At 40.7% G+C, this 27,754-nt stretch overlaps 2 protein-coding genes across 3 annotated transcripts in view; one reads left to right on the top strand and one right to left on the bottom strand.

Moving 5' to 3' along the window:
- LOC309594375 (UPF0547 protein C16orf87) overlaps window positions 1-27,754 on the bottom strand; it is a 54,227-nt gene that overhangs the window by 23,830 nt on the left and 2,643 nt on the right. Inside the window, exon 3 of one of the 2 annotated variants that reach the window (XM_082320061.1) lies at window positions 13,638-13,748. The gene's annotated coding sequence lies outside the window, so the exon portion shown is untranslated. Of the gene's footprint in view, window positions 1-13,637; window positions 13,749-27,754 lie in introns of those variants that run through there. The other variant, XM_082320060.1, reaches the window with a different exon arrangement.
- On the top strand, window positions 740-26,689 carry GPT2 (glutamic--pyruvic transaminase 2). The gene is made up of 11 exons (XM_082320062.1): window positions 740-1,440; window positions 12,034-12,123; window positions 13,617-13,725; window positions 17,433-17,566; window positions 19,584-19,827; window positions 20,587-20,666; window positions 21,235-21,371; window positions 22,073-22,247; window positions 23,067-23,222; window positions 24,288-24,400; window positions 25,619-26,689. The coding sequence occupies exons 1-11, from the start codon at window positions 1,099-1,101 to the stop codon at window positions 25,707-25,709; spliced, it is 1,671 nt and encodes a 556-aa protein (XP_082176188.1). The 5' UTR covers window positions 740-1,098; the 3' UTR covers window positions 25,710-26,689.

The raw sequence follows: 27,754 nt of genomic DNA, 5'->3' as shown, positions 1-27,754 counted from the left end.
AGGGAAGGATCAGGAGAAAATGCTCCCCTGGCAGGGTGACAGCGTGAGGGATGAGGCTGCTGGCGTCCAGCCTGGCGGCCCCAGCTCTGCCCCCGCCTCGCTCTCCAGCAGCCCAGCAACAGGTGACCCGTCCGCAGACCCCGCGGCTGCAGGCTGAACCTCACGCTGCCTTTCTCACGCCACCGCCGGGCTGGGAAAGGCGAGCAGGAGGCGGCTTTGCCCAACGGACAGAGGGGAATCAGCGGGGGCAACGCCGCGTTTCTCAAACCGCAGAGCAGAAAAACAAACCCAGACAAAGGGAGCGCTCTCTGCCGCGGGCGGGCGGCGGCACGGCGGAACCCGCCGCCGCCCGCGCAGCGGGAGCGGCAGCGGCAGCGACGAGCTCCCCGCCCGCCGGGGCTGCGGCCCCGGCCCCGCTCCGGGGCTTGCACCGAGAACACTTGGCTTTGCCATGCCCTTAGGAAACGCCCCTGGGTTTGCCCCCTCCCCGGCTCCCCCGGCATCTCCGGCAGCGGGGGCGCGCCCCCGCCCGCAGCCGGCGGCAGACAATGCGGGACCCCGCGGGGCGGGCCGGGGGCCTGTGGGTGCGGTAGTTCCCTGCCCATCACCTGATGCTGTGGGCAGGCGCAGCCGAGGGCTGCCGGAACTACAAGACCCGCCAGGCAGCGCGCCCGGCAGTCTGGCTGGTGCGCTCCGCACCTTCGCACGCCCCGGGGCCGGGGTCGGCGCTGGCCGGGGCGGCTGCTGGCGCTGGCGGAGGAAGGATGGGTTCCCCCGGGACCGCTCCGGAGCACTAGCGCGGGCCCTTCTGTTGGGGAGAGGGGCCAGCGACGCTATTCTGATGCAATGGTGGGATCTATTGCTCCTCTGGTGGCATCGCAACACTGCAACATCAGTTGTATCCATTGCAATTAAGTTTGCAGGATCTGGACACGGGAGGATCGAGCATGTACGCGTAACGGTGCCAGCTCTTCGGCGTCTCTTCTGACTGCATCTCTTGCTCGTGTGCCTCTCACTAGCTCCCGGTCCTGATTACAAAATACACCGATCCTCAGCACTAGCATCCTTAATCTCGCTTTGGGAACTACCTGAAAGAGCATGCATCGATTTGTCTTGGTTGCCAAGCAAGCTGCGGCACGCCTGGGCTGCAAAGGGCCGGGGGTCTGCCGAAGCGGAAGGGAAGACATGGCTTCGCGCTGCGCGGCTTCGCTGGCGGCGGGGCGGCAGCCGCCCTGTCCCCGGCTCCCGCGGCCGGCGCGGGAGGGGACGGTGCGCTGGAGCAGCGCTGCCAAGGCCTCCGCGGTGAAGATCAACGAGAAGGCGAGCAGGGAGAAGATCCTGACGCTGGAGTCCATGAACCCCCAAGTGAAGGCGGTGGAATACGCAGTGCGGGGCCCCATCGTCCTTAAAGCCGGCGAGATCGAGAAGGAGCTGCGGAAGGTGAGGCAGGGGCGGCCGGGGTGCGGGGCAGGGCAGGGCAGGGCAGGGGACTCCCCGCCGCGCCGCCCCGCTCGGCGCCGCCCGCTCCCGCGGCGTGCCCGCCGCCGCCGCCCGCACTGGCCCTGCCCCCGGGGCACTCCTCCGCCGCCGCCGCTCCTGATTGGGGCGTCGGGGGGCTCGGCAGGGCCGCAGCCGGCGGTGGGGCCGACGTGGCAGGCGGTGGGGCCGGCGGGGCCGCTGACAGCCCCGGGGCTGAGACGCGACCCTGTAGAAGGCGGGCGGCCGGGGGAGGCAGGGGGGCGGCGGCGCTGGGAGCGCCAGGGCCATGCCTTGTACCAAGTTACAAACTCGTGGACCACGAGCAGCTTCCCCCCATCCCTGCTGCGGCCGAAGCGGCGGCCGGACGCGCTCTCCCCGCGGGGGGCCGGGCAGGGGCGCGCAGCCGCCTCCCGACCCCGCTTGCCCGCCCCGGGCCGCCGCCGGCCCCGGCCCCGCTGCGCTGCGGGACGCCCCTCAGTCGCGCCCCTTCACACGGGAGGGGCGCAAAGCAAAGAAACCCCTCCTCGGGCTACTGTTTATCTCCTGTCACCGCTTGCGTAAGGCAAATACAGTATACCCCCATAAAGCGGTGTTTACATTTCTTCAGCCACTTTGACCCCTTGCTGCAATCCCATGTCCTTTGTGCCACACGAACTGACCAGCTTTCATCATCCTGACAGAGCGTTTGAAACATCCCCTCCGGGTTTAGAGAGAACCGCCTGCGCCGGGGCAGGGAGGCGCCTGGAGCCCGCCGCCCCCTGAGACGGAGCGGCTGCCCCGGGCCCGGCTCCGCCGGCCCGCCCGGCCTCCGGCTGCCCGCAGGGACTCGGGCTCTCCCCGGAGACCACCGGCGCCGTGCTTCTCTTTTATTTTTTTTAGCTGCACAAGTGGAGGTGCTTGAGGACAAGCCTTCAGAGCTCGGTAACGCTACCCAAAGTTTTAGGTGGTTAGCGCTTTTAGGAGGATCAGGCAATAAAGCCCGACACAAGATACTCCCGAGGCTCTGAGCCAAAATGTACTAAATAAAGCATCCCAATCAGTCAGTGCTTACATTTTGTTCTTCATATTTTTATCTTACTCCTTATCTTTAATATTAAGACTTAGCATTGAAAAAAATAAACCCAAACCCTTAGCGATTCAGGCGTGGCTTTCTGCGGGTACCGTTCACATCACAGCTTGCCCTGTCAGCACGAGGACTCGCTTATTTTTGTTTTGAATAAAGCATCTGGCATAGTTATTTGTCTGTGATTTCAAATATTCTTCCCTGCCTTCAGTGCTTCAGAAAGTCTTGCTAATATGTTATTATAGGTACTGCAAGACCAATTTGATTAGTATATGTGAAGTGCTTTGAACAAACCCAGTGCAATAGCAATGCTAACGAGAAGAGATTATTTTAATTCTTTGGTCTTTGTGTTACTTGCTTCCTCTTGTTTTAGAAGGTGAAGCATGTTTTCAGCTCACTGTGTATTACATACATCAATTACTTATGGCTAACTCAGTAATTATTAAAAACAGCTTTTTTAGAATTCTACTTAAAAACTTCACATTGGTGATGGAGATTTCATTTCAGAATATTTGTTTCGATTTTTGCCTTAAAACTTGTTTATAAAGGTGTCGTTGTGTTTATGCAACTAGGTTCCCTAGTAGGTACATTTTCCAGAGTATAAAATCCTCCGGTGTTCTCACTGAGTATGTTTGGTTTTGAGTTAATAAATATCACAGGGCAGGAGATATTACTTGACAAAACAAATATAATATGATCTTTGCTAACTCCTCCCAACTTCCATTACAAGCTGAGTCACTGGCAGAGGAATAATCTTCTGTGCGCTTTTTAAAAAATGCAAGAGCAAGTCATTGCCAATTGCTTTATTAAAAGATGGTTACAGCAGTTTTGTGCCCACTTACGTGGCATTTTCCATTTAAAAGTTTTTTCCTTGAACTAGTCTCACTGAATTGAATTATCAATGGCTACCAGCATTCATAGACATGTGACTGCTCTAAGGTGATGGAAGCAAACAAAAACCTCCCTGTTGGCAGGGATGGAGGACAGTATTACTGCAAAAGTTGAGACAACGTATCTGCAGAGAACACTAATCAACTTAAGGAAGCAGCTGAAAGACTTTATTTTCCTCTGCACTCCTCAAGTTATTCATTCCTCTTTGCCTTTCTGAGAAAAATACTGTTATTCCTTCTATCGTTTAATCAAACTGGTACAGTATACAGCCTTGAGTAGTACCTAGGTTCCTTATAACTGAAATAGTATAGGTTTTCTAAATGTCTATTTTTTGGTCCAGAATTGACTTCTGTGTGATCACAGGTCAATGGCACTTCTTTGTTTACTTTTAATTAAAACTGGGCAACTGCTTTTTTCATGCCTCTCAACTTTAGCTCACAGGGTTAGGTCAATCGCTGCCAGCAGAATTAGCACTGCCCGATAAAAGACAAGAGGCTGAAGTGGTTGTCAGAGAAAGGTGAGGCCCCTCAGCATCACTAGAGCCATGATTACTCTTCATTGGCAGCAAAAGGGTTGCCCCGTAGCAACTCTACTACATGTGACGGGGAAGGAGCTTTGCACAAGCACGAAAGCATGGACGCCACAGTATGACATGGAAGCGCTGCACTGGCTGGGAGTAGCGGGAGCAGGCAGAGGTGAGGCAGTGATATATACCCACTAGTAAATCTGCATTTGCCCTGTTCTGCCGAGATGCCTTTGGGTCATTTGTTCCTAAACTCAAAGCATCTTAAATGCAGGCATTGTCTAATCAGATGCAATAGAGGCTCTCCCTCTTTAAACTTGATTCAATTGAGTTAGACTTCATACTTGCGTAACTTAAACAGCTTGTTACGCAGACTATAAAATAGCTACTCAAAGCTGTTTGCACAGTGTAAGCTTTTGTCTTCCTTGAGTTTTGTTCTGTTGTCTCAGATTCTGAATAGCAGTTCCTCTGTTATTCTATCTGGCACTTGTTTCTTTTGTATATTAACTGCAAATGATTACAACAGGAGCTGTAACTCCACAGTGCACATAGAAATAAGGACTAAAATGTTACTTGAGAAGTCTCCGACTAGGCAATTTAAGGGATAGTTCTTTAAAAAAGTAAATAAAAATGAGGCATTAATTTCAGCTAACGTGCTCAGGATTAAGCCAACATAAGTGACAAGTCAGAATACTCTATTAAAGCAGAATAAGACTGATTGCTCAGGAGTACAGATGGGGCATGCTGTACTTGGACTTTGTAAGTTTTGTTGGCCTGTGACCTGTGTTCAGCTAGGTGGAAAATCAAGGTTTTGATCTACGTTAAGTCTTTCCAGCTGGAAATCTTTATACCAAATCACTTACTTGAATCACTTCTCTGAATATTTTTTTTCTAATTTTGAAATTGCATCATGCTTCAAAAGTGAAAACCTGATTTCTCTTCCCCTTTGCTAATGGTAATAATCAGCTGATTCTGGCTTACTAAGGTGAGACATGGAGAAAGAACGGACTTCAGCCATTTTCCTTGGTGTTTCTGGAAACTTTTTAAAGCAAGCTAGAGCACAGGCATATTTTAATAAATGATTATACTCTCAATAGAAGTCAAACAAATAAGATCTTTTTTCTATCCCCCCCCGCCCCCTTTTTTTGACTTGCTAACAGATGGCCACCATATCAAGTATTGACTTTAATTACACTTCAGACTAGAAATCTTAGCCTGAACATGAATTCAATGCAAGAATAATGTAATCTCTGGACAGAGCCCTTCTCTTTACTTAATCAGTAATAACAAGCTAGCTTTATCTTTACATAGGCAGCACATATACCTGATTTGTTACTTTGCATTCATGCTAATTTTAACTGACCTTGTTATGGAAAGTCCCTTCCTATCTGTTCCTCTGACATCTCTCTCCACTTACACTCTCCTTTTCCCCCCATTTCCTGCTTAGGTTTTACATAATGTCAAGTTCTATGTCAGGTTAAGCTGGCTTACGCAGACTTGCAAAGCATTTGCATATTAAACAGCATTTTAGGATCCACAAGTCAACTCATCTCACATTGGAAACTGTGCCTGGCTTAGTGGAAGTCACACAACATTCGGTCCCTGTTCTAAACTTAAGTTACTGAAACAGAATTGTAGGGCAGAAAGGGGTAGAAGGATGGCATGCAGAGATACACGGGTAGCATGTAGGAAGTTCCTTCCGATCAGCGCAGGTGGTTAGCATATTCCACCGCTGGGTCTGAAACTATGTGCCTTTAATGGCAATACACGGACTCTACACATTGAAGCCCATTTTTTTCTGAACAGCCACTGTAGCCCGACTTACTTTTACAGTAAAAGGGTTGTACACTCATCTCCTGTGCCTGTGTTTTTCATTTGCATAACTACTGCAAATAGGCTCCTGCTGCATGTTTATTCTTCAAGTCACTGGTTCACTCTCTCCAGTTTCTGTTATCTTCTGTTTAGATAATAAAACTACCGAAATCCCTTTTACCTATGTAGCTATAATCTCAGGCGGCTTCTGCTAAAGTATTTTGGTTAAAAGACTGTAGAGCTTTTTTTTTTTTTTTTTACTAATTCTTCAGGCTTTTAAATTGAATAGAAAAAATTCTGACTTAGAATCCAGGCTTAATTGTAAATATGAGTTGACTGTGTCCCTGGGAGTTGTGGAAAGATAAAACACAGTTTAGATGATGACATGCAGAAATATAATTTGACATCCCAAGAAAAAGATACAAGATTGACTGGTACACCCAGTAATGAAAGATGTTGAGCTTAAATTACCATCCTATAATTTTCTGCTTTGAATACGTGACTGTGTGCACACTAAGAAAGTATCTTCCAGGCAAGAGCATTTGACCTCATTCAGACAGAACTGCTGTTCTTCAGTTGCCTGTACATGTTGCATACAGGAGCGAATCTGTAGTAAAACCCATTTTTTTTAACAGGGGGAAAACTACTGCAGATGAAGATGAAAGAAAATCAGTTTTAAGAGTACAATTACCAAAATCATACGTTCAGAAGCACACAGTCCACAAGATCCAGTTATTTGATCTGTTCTTGTAAGCAAGAAAGCAAAGTAGCAAAATCCATTCCAAAATAGCCCTTTTCCAATAGGTCTTCAAGTTAAGAGGGTCCTAATGTCTAATCTCCTCCTAATGAGCATTATTTTAATTCTGTCATTTACAGTCACATTAAAATCTAGGGCTTTATTCATATAGGCAAAATTTCTGAATGCAAATGCACTTTGAACAATGTACAAGGCAAAAGTAACTTGAGGATAATTCCTGTTCTGTAATCCCTCAATCAGATCTGCCAATTAATGGTCAGCCCCACTGATGTCTTCATCTGATATTAGGGGGCATGCAAGTCATCACTGCCGTTTCAAGTCAAAGTCCAGAATTCACCTTCTCCTTCCTTCCAACAACAGTTCGTGTCAGCTTGAATTACACATGCATAACACAAACTCAAAGCCTTACTCTGTGGTAAGCAGGTCAGGTTTATTTTTCTGCTGTGAGCTGTTTTAATAAAAAGATTGGAATGCTAATTCAGGCCTTCAAGTCTCTATTAGTTAAGGGCCTCTGGGTAGTGCTTTCTTGGCCCTTTGAGAAAGGGGAAAAAAAAAAAGGCAAGCAAGCAACTTGGCTACTACAGCATAGATCTCAACTATGCTGAAATGTTTGGGTTTGCCAGCTCTCTTATTATACAGCTTGCTTGTGCAAGTCACAGCAAAAACAGACTTGGCTTGTGCTAAGGAAGTAGTACAATGTTTCATAGTGTGATTTTATTGCCTGGTAACAATCAAGAGGAGGCACAAAGCAAAGGCAATGGAAATGAAACAATGAGGAGCAGTCAGGAGTGGACAAATTCTGAAATTCAGAAATAGCTGAAATACCATGTTGCTCTTCTGGGATTAAAAGCACCTCACATTTTCATGGCCTCCTCAAGGGAACCCTTTTCAATTCTTTCCTATCGCCATTAACAAATCCAAATCACACATGCCTCTCTACAGACTGAGGGTTTTCCTTTGAAATTTGCTGAAGACTTTAGCAAAGACAGCTGTAGGTCAGTTTGCACCCTTCTTTACTCTATAGGCCACAGTGTTATTTTGCAATTTGCCAGCATTCTTAGATGGTGCCATCGTAGAGGGAACCTCCAGGCATACTAACACCCCTGAGACAAACCAGCTCCTGGCAGTGCACTGCCTTCATGTCAGTTCTTTGGGGTAGTGTATGTTCTGGCATCATATTGTTTCTTTCATTAAATAATTCTCCCAACACTTCTTGCATGGTGACTCTCTCCTTGAGAAACAGCTCATCATTTCATACTGTACTCCTTACCTGCCGGGTTTCTTGAGACCATGGGGATGTCTAGGGGAAGAGGAAGCTTCTACAAACCTGCTTAACTACATAAAGATTTTTATTGACTCTGCACCAATGAATTCTGGTTCACATATGAAAATCCCTTCTCCCAACTTTGTGTGATACTTAGAACACTGATACAGTTGTTAGAATAATCCTGCCTGACCTGCTTCAGGTTTTAGAGGCTTTTCACCTGGTCTCTTAAAAGACTGTATTTCCTCTGAGAAGAGGAGAGTGACAGAAGTAACTGATGATGGAAATAATTTCCAAAGAGCTCATTCCAAATCTGAGAAGATTCCTTTATTCCATTAAAATCCTTTCATATCAAGAAGACAGCAACTGAAAAAAAAGAACACATTTTTATATTTCCTGCTTTACATCTGAATTTGCAAGTGCAAGATGGCTTCTTCAGTTTCAAAAATGGCTACTACAATTAGTCCCTTTGCTAACAATTTCAAAAGAATGGCAGAAGATTGGCTTTGTTCCCAAGATGAAGATGAATCACGTTGTTAGGACAGTATGAGGTGCCACCAAAGGCAGAAGGCTGTAGCAGTGGTTGTTTTGTAGGGTTGGGGATTGGTTTTCCTCCTTGATGTGGTTCATACCTTCTTCAGTAGACATGAGTATCAATATGGTACTTACTGCTCCCAAGTTTGTTATTAGAGCTCCTGTTCTGCAAGCTTCACTTTTCCAAATCTCTGCCTGCTGGCAGAGGCCAGTTACAATCCAGTCAGACTGCCTCTAGAACACACCTTGAAAGCCTGCCCGTACTGAGAGAGAGAGAATATGGGAGAAAACATGGGGGGGGGGGGAATGAGAGCATGAGAGAGAGAGAATGAGAGAGAGAAGGGGGGGGGGGGGGGGGGCAGCTCTCTATCACTAGAAGAAAGCAAACCAATTCCAATGGCCTACCTTCTGATCCCCCTGTATGTTCCTTGGCTTGCCAGGGACTTAAATTGTCTCAGCACAGGCATGTTGCTGACACGGTCAAAGACTGCTTAGCCTTTGGCAGTGAAATAAATCTTGCCCTAACAAACTATGTCCTGTTGCAGCACTTTTCCTGCTGTTCTGCAACCTGATGTTGAGGTTATCAACATCACATTCACACTTCCTCCTTTCATACAGATCTTTTCATAGACTTTCCAAAAAGTATTTGACATTAATCTTCTCTTGGATAGCCATGCACACCAGTGCCATCACCGCAGGAGAAACCTTGCCACAAGTAACCAGTGACTAATGCCACTCTGTCTTAAGGATTTAAGTAGAATTCCACCTTGAACTCATCTGCAGAGTCATAGGCACTGTCTAGACTTCCCTCGATGCCAGCTTCTGATATTCTTGCTTTGAAACTTTGACTCATTAGCATTCGACACTTGTTCTTGCCTGTTACTGTTTCCTGTTCGTTCTTTCTGAAACGCTAAGATGGGGCTTTGTGTTCTGGAGGAATCAAAACTAAATCTGAACAACTTCTGATATTCCTTCTTTCCATAAAAAGACTGGAAACTAAGTAATAGAAAAAGATGAGAAGAAAACTAGGTAGTCATAATAGGTTTTTTTGTAGATTTCACTAGGAGGGGATACAGTGAATGTTGTGAAGACAGTTCTAAACAATTGCTGATACTAACTCATTGTCAGGGAAGGCAAAGGCCCCAGTTATTTAAAAGCATCTCTCTCTTGAAAGACATGGAAGGCCAACAGCTCTTGTAGCTGAGACCAAGAAATACAAGTTAGTCAAGAGGACCACAGGCCTTTGAGCAGGTATGTGGGAACAGGGTGTACAACACAGAAAACCTAACTGTTCCTTCTCTACCAGGATTCTACAGTAAGATAATTGTTATGTATGTTTTCCTATTTTCTCCAGATCGATCATTTTAGTAGCAAAGGTAGTGTGGGGTTTATGGAATAGGTGATGATTATATACTTGCAGTTGATGCCCAAAGGCAGTGATGGCATAAACACTGAGTTTGGCTCTAGCAGAGATCTGGATGGTATCAGTGCTAAACAGCTACAACATTATTTACAATAAACCTGACACAGACTCCAAAAAGATCTGTTACCTTTGTTGTAAAGGCTGTACCACTATAAAAACTCCAAAGGTACATTATGAAATGCAGGGTACCTTTCAGCATTTCACTAACCAAAGAAGCAACTATTTTTTATTGCAGATCACAATAGTATTTGTGTGCAAAAAACATCTAATTTGTCTAACATAACATATTTATGTTGTTAGGGGTTTTGTTTGTTCTGTTTTTAATCTGGTAAAACAGGGTATTTGTGTTTCATCTTGTTCCTGAGAACTGCTATGTTTTTTTACACTGCCTAACTTAAGGAATCCCTTATTCTTTCACCAATTTGTATTACTGTGCAAATCTAGTGAGACTGATTCAGTTTGCTGTAAGGACCAAATGCAACCAAAATCTGTGGGAATTTTTCATAATTGCATGCAAACTGAACTTGTTCTCCTTCTACACGTATCTTTCTTTTCCTGCTTATTTGTAAATTAGAATGAAACAATGTTGTGCTATCAATCAGTGGATGCCAGATAGTTTGAAGAGAACCTATTTCTAACTGTTTGCATTTCTCATAAATTGCTAAACTTCAGCCTCAGATACCTATAATCTTTATCTGGCATCCCTATTCCTAATTCTTTATTTAAAGTTGAAATACAACTCTCATTTAGGCACTCACTTAGATCAGCAAACATAAAAGCAAATGACTTGATGGAATCAGTGTGTCACTTTCAATTATTTTAAGTGAACATTTTTTTCAATTGCTGCTAGATTTAGGGCCACATAAAATTGACCCTTTTAAGTCAGGATCACATAAGTCCCACTATCTTGTTTCAATGCCATTTCTAACTACCTATTTAATTTCAAAAGAAAAAACTAAATGCTATCAGTTATATGATGGACTGGATCTGTAGTCGGGATTTGAATCACGTTATCACATAACCTTTCAGCCACATTACGCAGCTGTAAACCTCCAAATCTTGGCATACCTGGCAATTTGTAACCCTGGTGACTACTAATATTTTGGTCATTGTTATCTTTGCACATCTGGGTTCTGGTCTGTCATTGAATTCCAACACATAACCCATGGTAGGAAAGCAAAAATTAGTTAAGGCTTGCCAGCCACATATTCTATATCCAAAGCCAATAACTTGCTGTAAATACATGGGCCAGGAAGAGGCTTTGTGAGTTCAGTCCACAGCCAGAGCAGGTTGTTATATGTAATTCTGTACAGAAAACTAATAGGTCTAATTTTGCAGTTCATTAGCCCACATGAAAATTCTGTATCTGTTAGAAGGCCTCCCTACTATCTCTCATACTTAAGTATACATTAGAAAAGCTATAAATTTGTTCTTGCCTACCTCATTCTTCTTGTAATGTTGGCCTTGACTTTCAGTTAATCTTTTTTATTTAAATCAATCGTATTTTTTTCTATCAGTCCGTTCCTTGCCTTTTTTTTCCCTTATTTTATTTTGCTTTTTAAAGAGCTGTGATTGCTAATCAACATTCATCAACTGTTTTCCCTCTGTTCTCATGATGTATTCAGTTCCTCACAGGAAAAATGGCTGGCTGTTCAGATTTCAGAGATTAGGAAGCTTTTAAATATTCATGGTGATTATTTAGCACTTCTGCTGTTTATCATATAGAGCCTCACTATGATATACTTTGTAAAACATCTGTATATGGAAAAGTGGGGTCATCACACAATGAATATTTAATCTAAATAGAAAATAAATAAGCGAGCAGTATCTTTACTCTTTTTACTCTGAAAAATACTAAAGGTCTTGAGGTTTCTTCTGTTGGTGGATTTCTCAAATGTCCTCAAATCTTTTTAGCTTTTTGACTGATCCATCCCTCCCTTAGGTGTATCAAACAAATTGCTCTATTACTGCCAATTCAAAATGCCTTTTTTTCATCTTTTCTACTTCAATGTGTAGTTTCCAGGCAAACCAATCTCTTACTTGTAGCCAACAGAAAAAAAAGCCAGCCTATCATTTAAAAATGTGTCACAGTCGGCATCATTTCTGTAAAGCATTTAAGATTTACTGGCAGTATTGTATAAGAAATGCATTAAGCTTTACATTAAACACTATCTGTTCTGAGATTAGGCACTGTTTAGTTACAGCCATATGACAGACACCAAAAAAAGAGGAATTCTTTATCATTTACCACAGCCCTAACAATACATTGTGAATTATCTCTTTTTAGGGAATCAAAAAACCTTTTACTGAAGTAATTAAAGCCAACATTGGAGATGCACATGCAATGGGACAGAGGCCAATCACCTTCCTCCGTCAGGTAAGAATGTTATAAAATATTATTCTTGAATTTTTAGTAGATTACCAAGAATGCCTTAAAATCTGTCTGATGTGTGTATTATTATCCGTAGATGCACTTAGACTTAAAATAGTTCTTTCATAAAGAATTACAAATTTTGATTTCTGAGACAAAAAGTCCTATACCTTGCTTGCTGAGTTTCCTCTTTTGACACAGTAGCTTTCCTTACTTTTCAGATCATTCCCCATCCATACTTATTCCTGCCACTTCTCCTATGTTATCAGTCAGCACATTCATTATCAATAATGCACTTCAAAAAAGAAAGTGGTTGTCTTCAAAGAAAAAAGTAAATGCCTTTCTTCATCTGACGGTATACTTTAAGATCTGCAAGCAGTTGGGTGCAAGTAGTTGCACTGTTGCTGATTTTTCACATTTTACCTCTGGGCAAGCTAACTGGTAGGTTAACTTTTAGGAAAGACTAGTACAGAATCTTCATTTGTATATTCTTCTTAAAACACAAGCAAGGTTTAAAACTGGTATTACGCTATTTACTGAGCATCCCTTACACACACATGTAAAATCCTCAGTCTATAATAATGTAAATTCAGAGGGTTCCAGGACAAACTGAGGCTGTTATCAAACTGGGGGTCCAGGTGATGAGATTATAAAATTGAGCTATACAGTAAGCTGTCAGCAAACTAGGAAGACCAGAGCTTCTTACAAATTATTCAGATCCAATGTTATTAAAGAAAATACTGGGTAAATGGGAAATCCTTTCTCCCCGTGACTGTGTACACACATGGATTAATTCTTTAGTCATTGTCCCACAAGACGACAACAGCCTATCCATATTACACCATGTAAGCATAAAAATGAGAGAGGACTGGAACAAATTAAGCTGATCTCAAGCAAGACCTCTAGATTCTGTGTGTCTTACATTCCTTCATAAACTTAATTCTGCTAGGTCATGTTTCTACTTTTACTATGTTCTATATCACCACTCCTTTTTTAATTAAATATTTCCCACAGATTCAAATTAGTAATAACTATAAGTTATTTTTGGGAAGGATTATTAGAACATGCAACTGGGACTTCAAAATTTAGTCATATTTCCCAGTTCTGCTCCATATTTAAACTCTTGATTTCTTGTCAATAAAGTGGGCTAGTAACACACAAGAGTGGAGGATAGAGCTGTTTAGAGAGAACATATGAATAATTAACTGTGTTTTACCATGTTTGCACTATGCATAGCTCACTTGCACTCCAATCTTCACTGTCTGTAATACAAATAGTTAATAATTCTATAACTGTTTTTATCAATAGAACTTGGAACCCGGTAAGACTTCTTCACTTCTGTAAGCACTACCCTTAAAAAAACAACTACAAACTCTTCATCAATAACCTTTGGTTTAAATTAGCTAGTGATGTTCATTTCCAAGGAAAGTTAACAGTAATATTACCAACTTAAAATAACCATTGAGAAGTAGCCGATTTACTTTTTCTTGGCACTCTAGGTAGTGGCACTGTGTACATACCCAAACCTGTTGGACAGCCCAAGTTTTCCAGAAGATGCCAAAAAGCGAGCCAGACGGATCTTGCAGGGTTGTGGAGGAAACAGCTTAGGTAAGCATCTGTTGCAGTTGCTCCTGTTGGTATTAGAATCAACAAAGGTAGTTTCAATATCTGTAGTGCTGAAATTTCTTAATTGTGTTTTATATGATTACAAGTCAAATGGGAGATGGCCGAGGGCAAAATGAGAGGGGGAGGGTTCACGGTGTGGCCTACTGATAAGCAGTGACTAACAGTGCAAATTTTTGATGAGACTTGTCCCAGAAGAGGACAAGATGAGGGTTATACAGTTACAGAGCCCTCACCACAATAACATCTAGGCATAACCCTAAACAGAATGCTGAGCTTTTTTGTATTAGAAAAGTAAGTGGCAGAGAGTACTAGTGGAGCTTTGTTACTGTTCTTATGACATCTGTTAATCCTGGGCTCTGACAGCTATATCTCCTGCTAAGTCTAGGTGGGGCTGTTTACAATTTTATCATCTCTAGATGTTTCTCTGCAAGGGAATCTACTGTTCCTGTAATGATGGTATCAGCAAACAATATACATCCATCTCAGCTGATCCAGTTCACAGTCCTGTATCTTAATTTTGAACCATCAGTCCAAGTATGTTTGTCACGATATGAACTTGGGTATCAGAAACTCAGGTACCAAAGCAGTAACGCTCTGCAAAGGGAAAGCTACATAGCTGAAAGGAGGTAGCTTTTTACTTAAACAAGATAGTTTTAACTGAAGATGTCAAAGCCCTATTTAAGGTAAAATAACCCTTGAAAGAACTAAAAAACTCTGTTCTTCAACCACTGTTCCTGCAAGAGTATATGTATAATACACACATAAATAAGTACAAACTTTGCATATTCAGTCGAGAGGAAATGGAAGAGAGAAATTCTTTATCATCTAGCAACTGTACTGCCTACTTGGACCTGGGAAATGCCACTAGAATTTCTGCTCTGCAAATAGTGTTACAGCTGCTGGGTACAGCAAAGAATCTGGCACACTTAATTACCTTCTTTCAGGTAGGCTAACAGTGACATTTCACAGTACATGTTAGAGTAATTGGCATATTTCTTAATCTTTGTGATTGCGGTGCCTATTTGCACAGGGATATTTTGAGAGTAGGTTCTGTGAAACTTAATAAAATAAACAAAACCTAAATAGTGGTTACGTTAGCAGTATTTCAGCCTTGGACTATCCTAACAATGGAGTCTAGTACAGAATGTATTTTATCTTCATATTTTTTGCATTGGTTTTGTTTCTATATGTAGAGCATCAAAAATACATTTATCAAATCTGAGAAGTTACTCTAGCTCCATTAATTCCCTTCCTGGCTTACTTTGGAACAATTAATCCACATAGTAGTAGTTGTCATGTAAAAGATACTGGGGATACATTTGAATTTTGCCTCAATCTTTCTTTGTAGTGATTTTCACATTCAGGGACACGGTAAGAGTTTTCAGAATGCTGTGTCCTGGCCCCATGCTGGAGTGAAATGAAAGGAATTCAGCCTTGCATGATATTTCAGAAATATCTTGAATCTGTACAAAATCCCCTTTTCAGCAGAAGATCACATATTTCAAGTAATTTGCATTAGCTCAGTAGACACTGAGGAAGTAGGCCTGAAACAGCTGCAATATTCAAGTAAGATGATCATTCTCAATACACCCTTTTAATTTCAGTGGATAAATTTAAGTTCTCTAAGTAACTGGAGTCTAAATGATTTTTTTCCTGGTATGATATGTACCAAGAACAACTGTCTCTCTAAATTCTTGAAAACTAAAACCACCGTAGAGCTTACTGATCTGCTGTACTAGTTTATACCTTCTCTCCACCCTCCCTGTCTCCAGGATCATGTATCAGCCCCTTTTCTTGGCCTCAGTTGCTCATGGCCTCTGTACAGCACTCCATAAACATGCACTCTGAGGCAAGTGGATGTGCAGCTGAATGGAAGTTACTCCTATCACTTTGTTGGTAGTCTGACAACTTACTGCTGTTCTCTTCAGGGCTGAGGAGAAATTGGCTTTCTTGGGAAAAAGCAAAGGTCAAAAACTGATCACTCCATGTGGCTTTAAGTGCTGTGTTGTGTTCTCATAAAATCTTATTTTCAAAAAATTTGTCAATCCAACACAGAAGTGGCTTCACTACATATGGTCAAGCTATTTGAAGCGTTGTACCCACATCTATACTGGCCTATTTAAATGTATTAATTGCAAAGTTAATATGAATGTGTTGACCTCTGGATATGAACTAGAATAACCTCACTTCCTATGAACGTTCATTTGGCAAAACCCTACTCACAGTATTGAGTCTTGTTACTCCCAGACCATGTATGAAGGCTCAGATATGTCCTCAACTTCTGTTGTGTTCAAATACTCTGGGATTCCTTTGACATCATTTACTTTACATGTGGGATAACTGTCATAGCTTTCCAGGCAGTTAAGAAATGTACCCCTCTCCTATCTATAAAAATATCTAATGTATGCATATGCAGCTTTTTTGGTTGGATTTATTTATTTGTATCCCACAGTGCAAACAGATGGGTTCTAGTCAAAGCTATCAATTGAGTGCAATTAAGTGTAGACCTGTGAATTGAATTCAGGTCCTCACTGAGTCATGGGACTCAGCCCTCGATGAAGCACAAGACAGAATGACAGCTTAGGTTTGTTCTCCTACTTTAACAGCAGCTTCCTAGCTGTGGTCAAAGACCCACGTATAGACCCAATATAACTTTTAGTCCTGTAAAAGTAAACATTTAGGACATCAGGGAATGTTGTGCCCTGAACTACCACTTTGGCACACGCAATTGTGCAGTACTTGCAAAGGTTCTTTGTCTTTGTAAATTATGCTTTCACAGAAGTATTATCAGGCAGACGACTAGCATATAACTGAGTGATGGGAGTTACGTCAGGCCCAATTCTTCCACTCCACCCAACAAGCAAAGAAGATTCTGCAGATTCATGACAGTGTTCTAAATTAGATGTACACTTGTCACTTCATTGTCGATCAGTCTTAGGCTTCATAGCTTGAATCCATTCCTCTCCTTGGCTTAGGCTTATTTCTACTCTCTATTTGTTGCACATGCTCAGCAATGACGCACACAGGCATCTAACATCTTAGTTTATTTAAGATTATTAGTTGTGCTCTGTAAACTGCACAAGGCTTATAGATTTGGGTGATCCGAGATGTTTCTGCTACAAGTAATGGAAAAGCAGTTGTGGGAGATGCTGTGGGGGGAGAGAGAAGCAGTTCAGGATTTTTTGGGTTTCAGACTGTGGGAGAAAATGGTATGATATTATTTTCATATTGCAAATAGAAATCTTATTTTTGTCACGGATTTGAAGAAGTTATTTTCCTTTCTATCGCATATGCTACCTCTGTTCCTTGTTCCATTACTTAAATAGGTATTGGCTGACATTCTGAAGTGGTTTTCAATATAAAGAAAGCAACTGGGAGATAGTCAAAACGGGATTGCCATCCCAGTTTGCAAAGTAGCCTTTAAATCCTACTTTTTACCAATCCAGTATATTATTTTTGTATTTTAGCGATACTTACTGTATTTTTCTAATTCCAAATGAATTCTTTTTCTCTATGAACAAGCCAAACCCCTTTCCTACTCCTTGAAAAAAAAAACAACAATCCTGGGGATGCAAAGGTCTCATATATACAAACTACTTCATGCAATACTAGCTCAGGAGTTTTGCTAGCAAACAGAAAATCTGATGTTCATTGTACTCAATTCTCACCTCATTCTCTATTTTTCACAGGATCTTACAGTGCTAGTCAAGGTATAAATTGCATCCGTGAAGATGTTGCTTCATATATTGAAAGAAGAGATGGAGGGGTTCCTGCAGATCCAGATAACATATATCTTACCACTGGGGCAAGTGATGGTATTGCTGTAAGTGTTAAAATTAAACCTGTCTCTTCTTGGTGTAAACTATAATTTATCAGTTACCTTTGGAAATACAGATGTCTGTTGAACATCTCCTGTGAGTTTGATTTAACAGACACTGAAGTCACATTAAGTGGATATCCAATACAACCAATTATGAGGATGTAAGATGCCAGCTAAGAAACAGGCGCATGGAGACAAAGTCTCTTAATATACATTAACTTGTACCTTTTGTAAAGGTATTATAAACTACATAGGTGCCTAAATATAAATTTAGGAGATTCAGACTATTCAGACTAAATAATGGTGTCCTCAGTGGTTAAGATGCATAAGCACTGAAGATTAGAGGGTATGAATCAGCGGCAGAGAGAAGAGGGAATGACCTCGGAGGTGAGAATTCTCAGCAGCTCTTCTTCCTCATAAACTCTCTGCTAGTGCAGATTAATGCCAGTGAAAATCCCAAAGATCTATTTCAGTAGCCAGCTTCTTTGGGAAAGACTTCAGGTTTTGGCTTCAACTAAGGTTCAAAGATGGTCCTCAATTAAGACCAGAATAACTGTATTAGATTTTTCCTTTACACAGACACATTTACTGATATTACAACAGCCAGCAGTTCTTCGCTTTTATTAAGGCAGCCTTTTATAGCTTGTTTGTAAAAGTGTTTTTTTAAATGACACCTAGTGGCAGAGTTCAGAATGACAATGTTCTGACACGAACAGTTCTCCAGATGTCTTTTGTGAATTGGCTTTCTAGAGTTTACGATGCCAAGTGTTATACTGGCAGCTTGTCAGGAATGGTAGCATAGCATATCAAATATGTAGCGTGCTTATTTGATTTCACCAGTGATGAAAAGTCAGCAGTACAATGAGTCTCATTATTTGGCACTTCCAAGGATGAAGCAAGTATTGTTTCATAACTTGAGGGACAGAGGGTGTTAAAGAGTTTTTAAATTTGCATTTGGTCCTGATTGTACATTTTGGATGCTTGGTATTTTTAAACTAGTGGTGGGTACAAAATTATGTTGATTATAAGTCATTAGCTTAGCAGCTGAGTTAGTATGCGATGAGAGGCACTGAAAGGCAGATTTTGTTCTAGAACCAACGAGAAACTTAAAGGATACCACTGTAATATCTGAAGAGAGATTTTTGGGTTTACACTATCAATTACATGTTGATAAGGATGCCTGCTTTGATTGCACCTGTACTTCAGAGTTCTCCCTTGATTATAAAGGCAAGAAATCTCTCCACTTCCTGCACCAAATGCACTCTTTTATTTAATTCACATGTTAAAAGCCTACACATAGACACACAGAGACACACAGCTGTTGGGCACAGGTGAATCCTCTGGACTGACCTTAGCACAAGCATTACATTTCTGTCTGTATCTTCTGGGCATAAACTACATATGATACATTAGACTTCCATCCCAAGACACGCAGACTTTTGGTCTCTTCTATTATCTGAAAATGAAACCATAATGCAAGTCTCTAGCTTTGTTCCCACCTTGCCACAATTGCTCCTAAGCTAAAATGGGTGTCTCTGTTCCAATGGAGAACCTCCACAGGCCCCAGTTCTGATTTCTGGTTTTATTACTGGCCTCTTGTGTTTAGTGAGATCAAATGAGTGGAAGGCAACAAGCAACAACTAGCTGAGGCTTCTTTGCTTACAACTGGGTACAGTAGAAAAATCATGATCTTGATATTCCTGTTTGCAGCTTTCCCTCTGGCCTTGTGCTCAGAATGTTTTTCCGAAATTTTGCAGTTGATCAGACATGATCTTTAGAAGCCATGACATGCAGAGGAATTCCATTAAGCTGAGTTAGACCATCCTCACTCACCAAGTTACTTAATTTGAAATAAATAAATGCCCTTTGATATGACACAATGACTGTATGCTTCTAGAATAGAAATCTACCTTAACTCTAGATTTTTTAAGAAGGAAGATCAATAACTTATTCTAGAGTATACTATTAATTCTGTTGTATGACTTTTTTTTTTTTTTTTTAATTTCTACTTTTTCCCCAGACAATTTTAAAGATCTTGGTCTCAGGAGGTGGAAAATCCCGAACAGGAGTGATGATCCCTATACCACAATATCCCTTATATTCAGCAGCCATATCTGAACTAGATGCTATCCAGGTGAACTACTATTTGGATGAAGAAAATTGCTGGGCTCTAGATGTGAATGAACTTCGCCGTTCCTTGAATGAAGCTAAGGCATATTGCAATCCAAAAGTCCTCTGCATCATCAACCCCGGAAATCCCACAGGTCTATAGCAATTTTGTTTAATGGATGGGTTTTAAGCCCAATTTTTTTTTAACTCTTTCATTCATTTGATGTTGCAGGCAAATCCTAAATACATATCAAATATGTAAAGCTGAATTCTAGAGATCAGTGCTCTAAGTATGACGGTATGTCATACTTTTAGAAAGTTATTTTCAGTATCATGGAACTCCAGGGATTTGGGAAGAGAGGAAGGAGCAGGTTCACTTCACTGGATCCCATTTGAAGCCACTGCTTCCACTAAACTTTTGCAGACTTGGGGAATGACTTTCAGTCACTTTTGGTCTGCATCAAAGATCTTGTCTCTGACGTGGCCTGTAGCCTCTTGCCTCTGAGAGGCAATGACTACAGATACACTCTGAACTCAGTGGCAACTGCTGCCTCCCTCAGAAGAATTTAGGTTTTTGAGTAGCTGAGGTTGATTAGTGAGAAGCTAGCTCGCACTTAACCATCATGTGAGTATTTCAAATGATCAGTTATACACAGAGTTCTCTTAATAAGTTATTGATTGATTACTGTATCTCTTCCTTTGCTTGAGATGGACTAAGTTACCTTGAACCATAATTCCTCCAAAATTGTTCCTTAATTTCACATTTAGTGAATTGAATTCTAAAATTCAATAGCACTTTTCTGAGAAAGAGGGATATCTTATTGAAAAGCTAGTAGTCTAACTAGGTCTGGGCAAAAAGATTTGTATATATATGCTCCACTAACTTTCTTCTTGCTTTAAAAATCAAACTATAGGACAGGTGCAAAACAGAAAGTGCATTGAAGATGTGATACACTTTGCTTGGGAAGAGAAACTTTTTCTTCTGGCTGATGAGGTAATGGAATATTCTGTTCTCTCAAAAGCACAGCTAAGATTACACGAGGCATGATTTTGTTCCATGTGTGGTATTGGTATTTTTTAAGTACAGAGAACAGATTCTCTGTTATCATATTAAGACATGAACAAACATGCAAGATTCTTAATATCAGAGGATTAATATGAGAGGTGGCTTGATCTGGATTTTAACTAGAGAGAAAGTGTAGGGGACACAAGCAAGGAGACACAAGGAGGAACTTTGCTGGAACTGACCTAAAAAGCTGTGTGATACTCAGACCACTTCAAATGAAAGAAACAGAAGGAAAATCAATTTAAACATACAAGTAAAGGTTAAATTATACAAAGAAGCTCGCTGTTCTTCCAAAGGCTAAACTATTAAGTATGGCCACATGAGACAAAATGTATCATTACAGTAACGGTTACTTAACAAAGAACCTTGTGTCTTCTAATGGCTTTAAGTTTTGAGTGTTACCACTGTTACTTCAGTTCAGATCTGGCGCTCTAAAAGGCCATCTTTTATCCTTAGTTGGGGGAACAGAGCACATTAATGTCTTCTGACTGTTCAGGTTTACCAGGACAATGTGTACTCTGAAGGATGCCAGTTTCATTCTTTCAAAAAGATTCTGTATGAGATGGGACCCGAGTACTATAACAATGTTGAGCTGGCCTCTTTTCACTCCACCTCTAAGGGATACATGGGCGAGTAAGTCTGCTTTAGTTTTTTTTTATTTCATCTTCCTCATTAATCTGGTTGGACAGCCGTTTCATGTTAGTGACCTGAAGGTAATCCACTGTCTTCTATTAATTTTAACTAAAAACTCTTAAGAAAAGGAAAACAAGCGTTTAAAGCACAGAGTAATGGATTAGCTCAGTGGTTTTCAAAGTACCAAATAATAAGTGTATTTATTTCAGATACTTAATGCCTCAGTTCCACAAAGGTGAAATCCTACAGTCCTAAACCAGACTTGTGATAAAGGAAAATACGGTCTCCAACATTCAAGGGAACAGCTCAAGAATCACTGGGACGTTTGATATTACAAATGTTTGGGTTGGGTTGTTTTGGGGAGGAAGAGATGGAAGAAAAAGAATTTTCTGATTAAATGAACGCTGCTACAGCCATATGCTCTTGTTCTGAAGAGCAAACAATCCAAGTTAATCGTTAACTTGCCTAACAGGGAAGCTGCGTGTACACAATCTTCTCTGTATGGGATACTAGGGCTTAATGACATATCATTTAGTTCCATCTTAAAACATTATCAGTATAGCAGCTGTTTCAACAACCTGTATGTTACATATTGTAAGATCCTCATTAATTGTCTGTCCACTTCTGCAGTTATTTTCATTGCTTTTCCAGTATGTATACACTTCAGGTTAACCGATCTTTTCTGTTCACTTTAATCACAGATGTGGCTACAGAGGAGGTTACATGGAGGTCATTAACTTGCACCCAGAAATTAAAGGACAGCTTGTTAAGCTGCTTTCTGTTCGCCTTTGTCCTCCAGTCTCAGGACAAGCAGCAATGGATATTGTAGTGAATCCTCCAATACCTGGAGAAGAATCTTATTCACAGTTCATAAAGGTCAGCAATAACGTGCTTGTTCTTTCGTGCATTTCCTAAACCTGTCCTAAGTATTGTGAACTCAAAATATGCACAGAGACCAGACTTCTTTTCTTTCTTTTTGGACAATCCTGTAATAACACCAATTTACAGAACTATGCAGGGTATTTTAAATTAACTCAATATGACTACCTTTAAAAATATTTTTTATTCCTTTTACGGTTCCTTTGTTTAGGAGCCAAAAAAAGCTAAGAAGGCATTATCAACTCAGCTTTCTTGCTGATAAATTCAACATTTCTCCTGTGTTTAGCATGACAAAAGAATTACTAAATAAGATTTGATTTTACTCAAATCTAAACAGGAATGTAAGTTCAAACACAGTTATAACATCAGCCTTGTTCTCAGGCATCCAGTGCCTCTATATACTGAACAACATGGTATTCTGTATTAAAGTATACATATAGTTTCTCACTTGTAAAAATGAAACTGAATCTGGCTTAAGAAATTACAGTATTGAGTCAGATCAAAGGTTCAGCTAACATGGTCTCTAAAAATAGCCAAGAGTGGATGCTCAGAAGGAAGCATGTAAGAAGAGGGCATGGAGATAGAGACTTCTGCAGGTTATTGTCTATCTACAACACTTTGCAGTTGTATCCTGCTAATGCCTTTTTGTATCACTGTCTTTGCGTGCCTGGAATTAGAAACATCATTTCCTCTAATAGCTCAGCAAAGCCCTAAAAGTGCTTAATTCAGGGAAGACTTCTAGAAGCATCAGAGTTTTCTCTGGTGTTTTTATTGCCACTTCAAATATGTCAAACTGAACACCTTCCTTTTAAACAGGAGAAGGAGTCTGTTTTGAACAATCTTGCCAAAAAAGCCAAATTAACAGAAGACATGTTTAACAAGGTACCAGGAATTCACTGCAATCCACTTCAAGGAGCTATGTATGCTTTCCCACGGATCTTTATTCCTTCCAAAGCCATTGAGGAAGCAAAGGTCAGTCAGTCATTTTTACCCCAATCCATTTCAGCCTTCACACACTTGTGCCTGCCACTTCTAATGATGAATTTTTATTCCAGAGATAGAGTAAGCTCATGTAGTTACAAAAGCACTACTTCATTGACTACGTATGATCTTAAATATAACATGACCTTTATTTTAAGAGAGGAAAACAAAACAGAGCATTTCATCACAGCGGTAAGGCTTCCAGGTTGAGAATGTTACCCAAGGACATCATTAGTGTTAAATAGATTAAGTCATAGGGTGGGCAAGTAGCTGGACCTGTGCAAATTCCAAATTGCTGCCCGTGCCCGGGTTAGGTAGGCCAGCACGTGTGATGGGGATTGTGAATGGCAGTGTGCTACTGACCCTGCAGAAGAAGCCCCACTCAGCAAGCGTGCGAAAGAGGGAGGGAGGTTTCCTTACAAATTTTACTTCTGTACAATACCTTTTTGTATTTGGGTCAGTAAGCTATATTACTTTTTGTTCCTAACCAGAGCTCTATTAGCTATGTGTAATATTCACTTTTTAAAGGGAATTTTATCTACATAGCTGAGGACAAAAATAGGGCTGTTTTTCAGCTGATTATTTGATTAGGCATATAACCTGCATGTATTTAAGAACTTCCATAGTTATTAATCAGGGGACTTTCTAGTTGGCAGATAATTCAAGGGAAAAAAATAGTAACTGCCAGTGGAACTGGAACACACAGCTCTCAAATTAATTTCATCTTGTCAGATGTCAGTGGCTTAGATTTTTGTAAGTACGATTTTGAGACTTCTGACAAAAAGTTACAAGCAAGTCAAGGAGAAAAACAAAAATATCTAAAACCTTTCTTTTGAAGCAAGTGTTTTGTGTAGATTCTTCAGCCTTGTTCCTCCATGAAGTACTGTTATTTAATTCACAGTGTGAACTGCCCCATTAGCAATTGTTCTTCATCTTTAGTAAATAGAATAAGAAACTAATAATGTAAGATAACGTTTCAGGAAGAAAAGCAATCATGAAATTCTATGTATTTGGAATATTTTGACTTCAATAATTCCAAAGCATCCATTCCCTTAGGCTCATAAAATGGCACCCGATATGTTCTATTGCATGAAACTTCTGGAAGAGACCGGAATATGTGTTGTACCTGGAAGTGGATTCGGCCAAAGAGAAGGAAGCTACCATTTCAGGTACCGTTTCTGTTTGTTTAAAATCAAATGAACTGCAATAAGCTAAGTACCATCCCAGTACTTTCTCTTCTGATTAAATATAAGGATTTTTATTTCAGTTTATGTTGTCTCACTTCCTATGGGACATTTTCTGTGGACAGACAGCTAGGTCAAAGACCTGATCTGCTAGATGAGCTATTCAGGTTTTTACAGTGTTTTTGCAGCTTGCTGACATAGTTTTATTCTATTTTTATACATTGACATTTGAAATGCCTTCTCCACAAATGCAAACAATAATAATTAATAGCTTATACTCTAACCTTAAAGTTGGGTGAGGCATTGCCTTGCTTTCGTCTGGGGCGAGGGGGGATTAAACAGTGTTTCCACACGGCGTGAAAGATGCAGGATCTTCCCTATAAATCTGCTCTTTAAACATGCTGAATAACTCATCACTTTACCGAAACAAGATGTTGGACTAAATCTTCTAATACCAAAACTGTGAACATAAACTCTATTGCTCTTGCTTCCAACAAACAGCACTTTACTCCAGCTGAGCCACTGATAGCTAGAAATTATCATGGAATTTAGTCTTGTTTGGTCTGAAGCAACATAACAGAGGGTACCTTTAGCCATGATAGTTCTGCAACACAGATAGCTGGGCTAGATATCTGGGTGCATGCAACTCCAAGAAAAATCTAGTGTGAGTCTATTCCTGTACCAGTGTGGGAAAAACATTTTGTTCTGTAGTTCTCGCATACAGTCTTGCATACATACTCAACGCGATTTTCAGATTATGCAGAAGGAAAAAAGGGACTAAAAACTGCAGTGTGGGACGTTGCATTGTTTTAATGCTTCTGAATTAAGTTTTCAGTTCCAAAAGAAATGCACATTTACTCATAGCTGCCTGCCCCTAGAGCTCAAAAAACTGAGTCTAATTTGGCATAACTACCCCAAAAATGGAAACTGAGTTGCTGTTATTTCTTACTGATAAGCTTCTTTATCACACAACAGAAAATAACAATTCCTATATGTTAACCAGTTGAAACAAATTGCTCTAGTTTAATAGTAGAGTTCAATTACAGCATAAATGCAGAAAATAAGAGAATCATGTCAAAACAGATATTAAACTTAACACATTACTAGCTGAGATTAATCAAGATCTGTGCAAAGATCACAGTGTAGTTTGTTTTGAAGATAATGTGAGTTGGTTTTTTTCTTCCTCTAAATATTGTTTTTCAGAATGACCATTCTTCCTCCAGTAGAGAAGCTGAAGATCCTACTGGAGAAAGTGAAAGACTTCCACATAAAGTTTCTTGAAAAGTATGCATGAAACTACTGTGGCTTTTTCCCCTCATCCCCTCCCCTTCAAGGCAAATGCAGAAAATGAACAAAGATGTGCTGAGAATGTGCTGCTCATCTAATTTAACTAAATTCAAAATAGATAGAACCAATCTCAGATACTGCTACAACTTTTTGGACTATTAAATTTAATGTCAGGTATAGAAGACATTGTTACACCAACTGTTTTTTTAAGGGGAAGGGGAGCGTGTAAAGAAAGCGGTGGAAGAAAGAGTCAGTAAATGATTTTGTGCCTTGATGGAAGTTACATTTGTGAACTTTTGACTCAATAGGTTGGGGAAGGGAGTTGCTCATTAAAATTACTACTGTTGCGTGTTTTTTTTACAAAACAGAAATGCCAAGAGCAATTGTTTAGCTAGGAACATGTTTCCCATCTTAAAATTCTACTAAACAAAAATCCAAAAGCCTACATTATAGGTACTGTTTGGTTTAATTTTTTTTCTTGTTGTTAAGTATGAAGTGTTCTCCAAATCTGATTAAGCATGTGGACACACCGTGCTTATTTAAAGAAAAAATCTTGGGCAGATGTGTGCAGATACCCTTGAATTTCAGTTAAAAAGAAATCCTACCATCACAGCATCATCTGAGTGGAATATACAGTTTTGATCAGAGGTGTGAACATGGTGGCTGCTTGAACCCTATTTTTATGAAACTGAAACATAACGAGGAATATTAGCTTCTTACTCATATGCTATCCAACACATTATCCCAGCATAAGATGAGAGCACTGAACACTTCTTCTTCTAACAACTCCAGGAGTCTCCTGTTAACTCGTATCTTTTATATACACAGAACAGAATATGTTACTGTCTCAAGGCAGATGTGAGTACTGTCAATCCTTTCAAGCAGGGTAAAAATACAACACTATTTCAGAATCGCTTTATCTATTGAGAACATTTGTTTGGAGCCACCTGACTGAGATACCCGTTAGTTCGCCAAAATCCAGCTTGAACTGGCAAGGACTAACAAATGTTGTTACCAGGAGAAATGCTGGGGGTGGTTTCTAATGCAGGAAAAGGTATTTAAAGGAAAATGTCTTGCACCAAGCATAAAGATAACAGTAGTACAGCTCACTCTTAAATCTCCCACAGTCATACTGCTGGCTGAATGATCCTGAGTGCTTATCAAAACCCAGCTAAACCAGGTTGCTATCTAGGAGTACAGCTGTATTACTCTACTCATCTATGCTAGTTTCCCTGCACAAAGAAGGAAGGCTTCAGTTTCTCCAGAGCTGGAAGCTGGGCACCTTCTGCTAGCACTCATAAAGGACTGAAGGAACATAGCTTCCAGTATTCAGCCATGAAAGCATTAGCATTTGTCAGGCTTAGGCTTAGCATTACGAAGTTTATTCATTAAGAATATCTCATTTAATCTAGTCATTAATTTTAAGTTATTAGGTAGAAGTAAACTCATTTTAATATCTACTAGCACTGTGTTAGGCTGCCTTTGTAGCTGGTTCAACATCCTATGCTGATCCAGGTTACTAAAGCCAAGGGCTAGAGAATCACCATATGGATAAAGCATGTGCCAATCTGTGATGTGTGGAAGACAGGAGATGTTGCCAATAATTGTCCTTGCAACAGCAGCTACTAGTCTATGACATAACATTAGCAGTTGGTGTACTTCTCACAGGTTCTTACTGAAGTCTGTGAGAAGAATTTAGTACTTCTCCATCACCAGGGGTCACAGGTTCATAAATGAAAATGGCATGCTGCTACACAAAGTTACTATGGAGGCTTGGAGAAAAAAACCCTACTTTTATCCTTAGAGAAATGGACTTCTTGGAGGACAGCAGACTGAGAACACTTAACGTTGCTACTATCCATTGATAAATACAACCTTTTATCTGTTAGCGCTCTCCACTTGGCATCCTTAATATGCACTAATAAAACAAATCCAGAAAGCAAAACCATAGTAAGAGGTCAGAATATTGATGTAAAAATAAGACAAAAAGCACTGTCCTATTCTAGGAATGTGTCCAAATTAGATCTGGCTTTGGACTCATAATGCAGTGTA

Source organism: Platalea leucorodia (genome assembly GCF_965183815.1).
Source record: "Platalea leucorodia genome assembly, chromosome: 8".
Taxonomy (NCBI): Eukaryota; Metazoa; Chordata; class Aves; order Pelecaniformes; family Threskiornithidae; genus Platalea; species Platalea leucorodia.
This window is presented reverse-complemented; position numbering and strand designations above follow the sequence as displayed.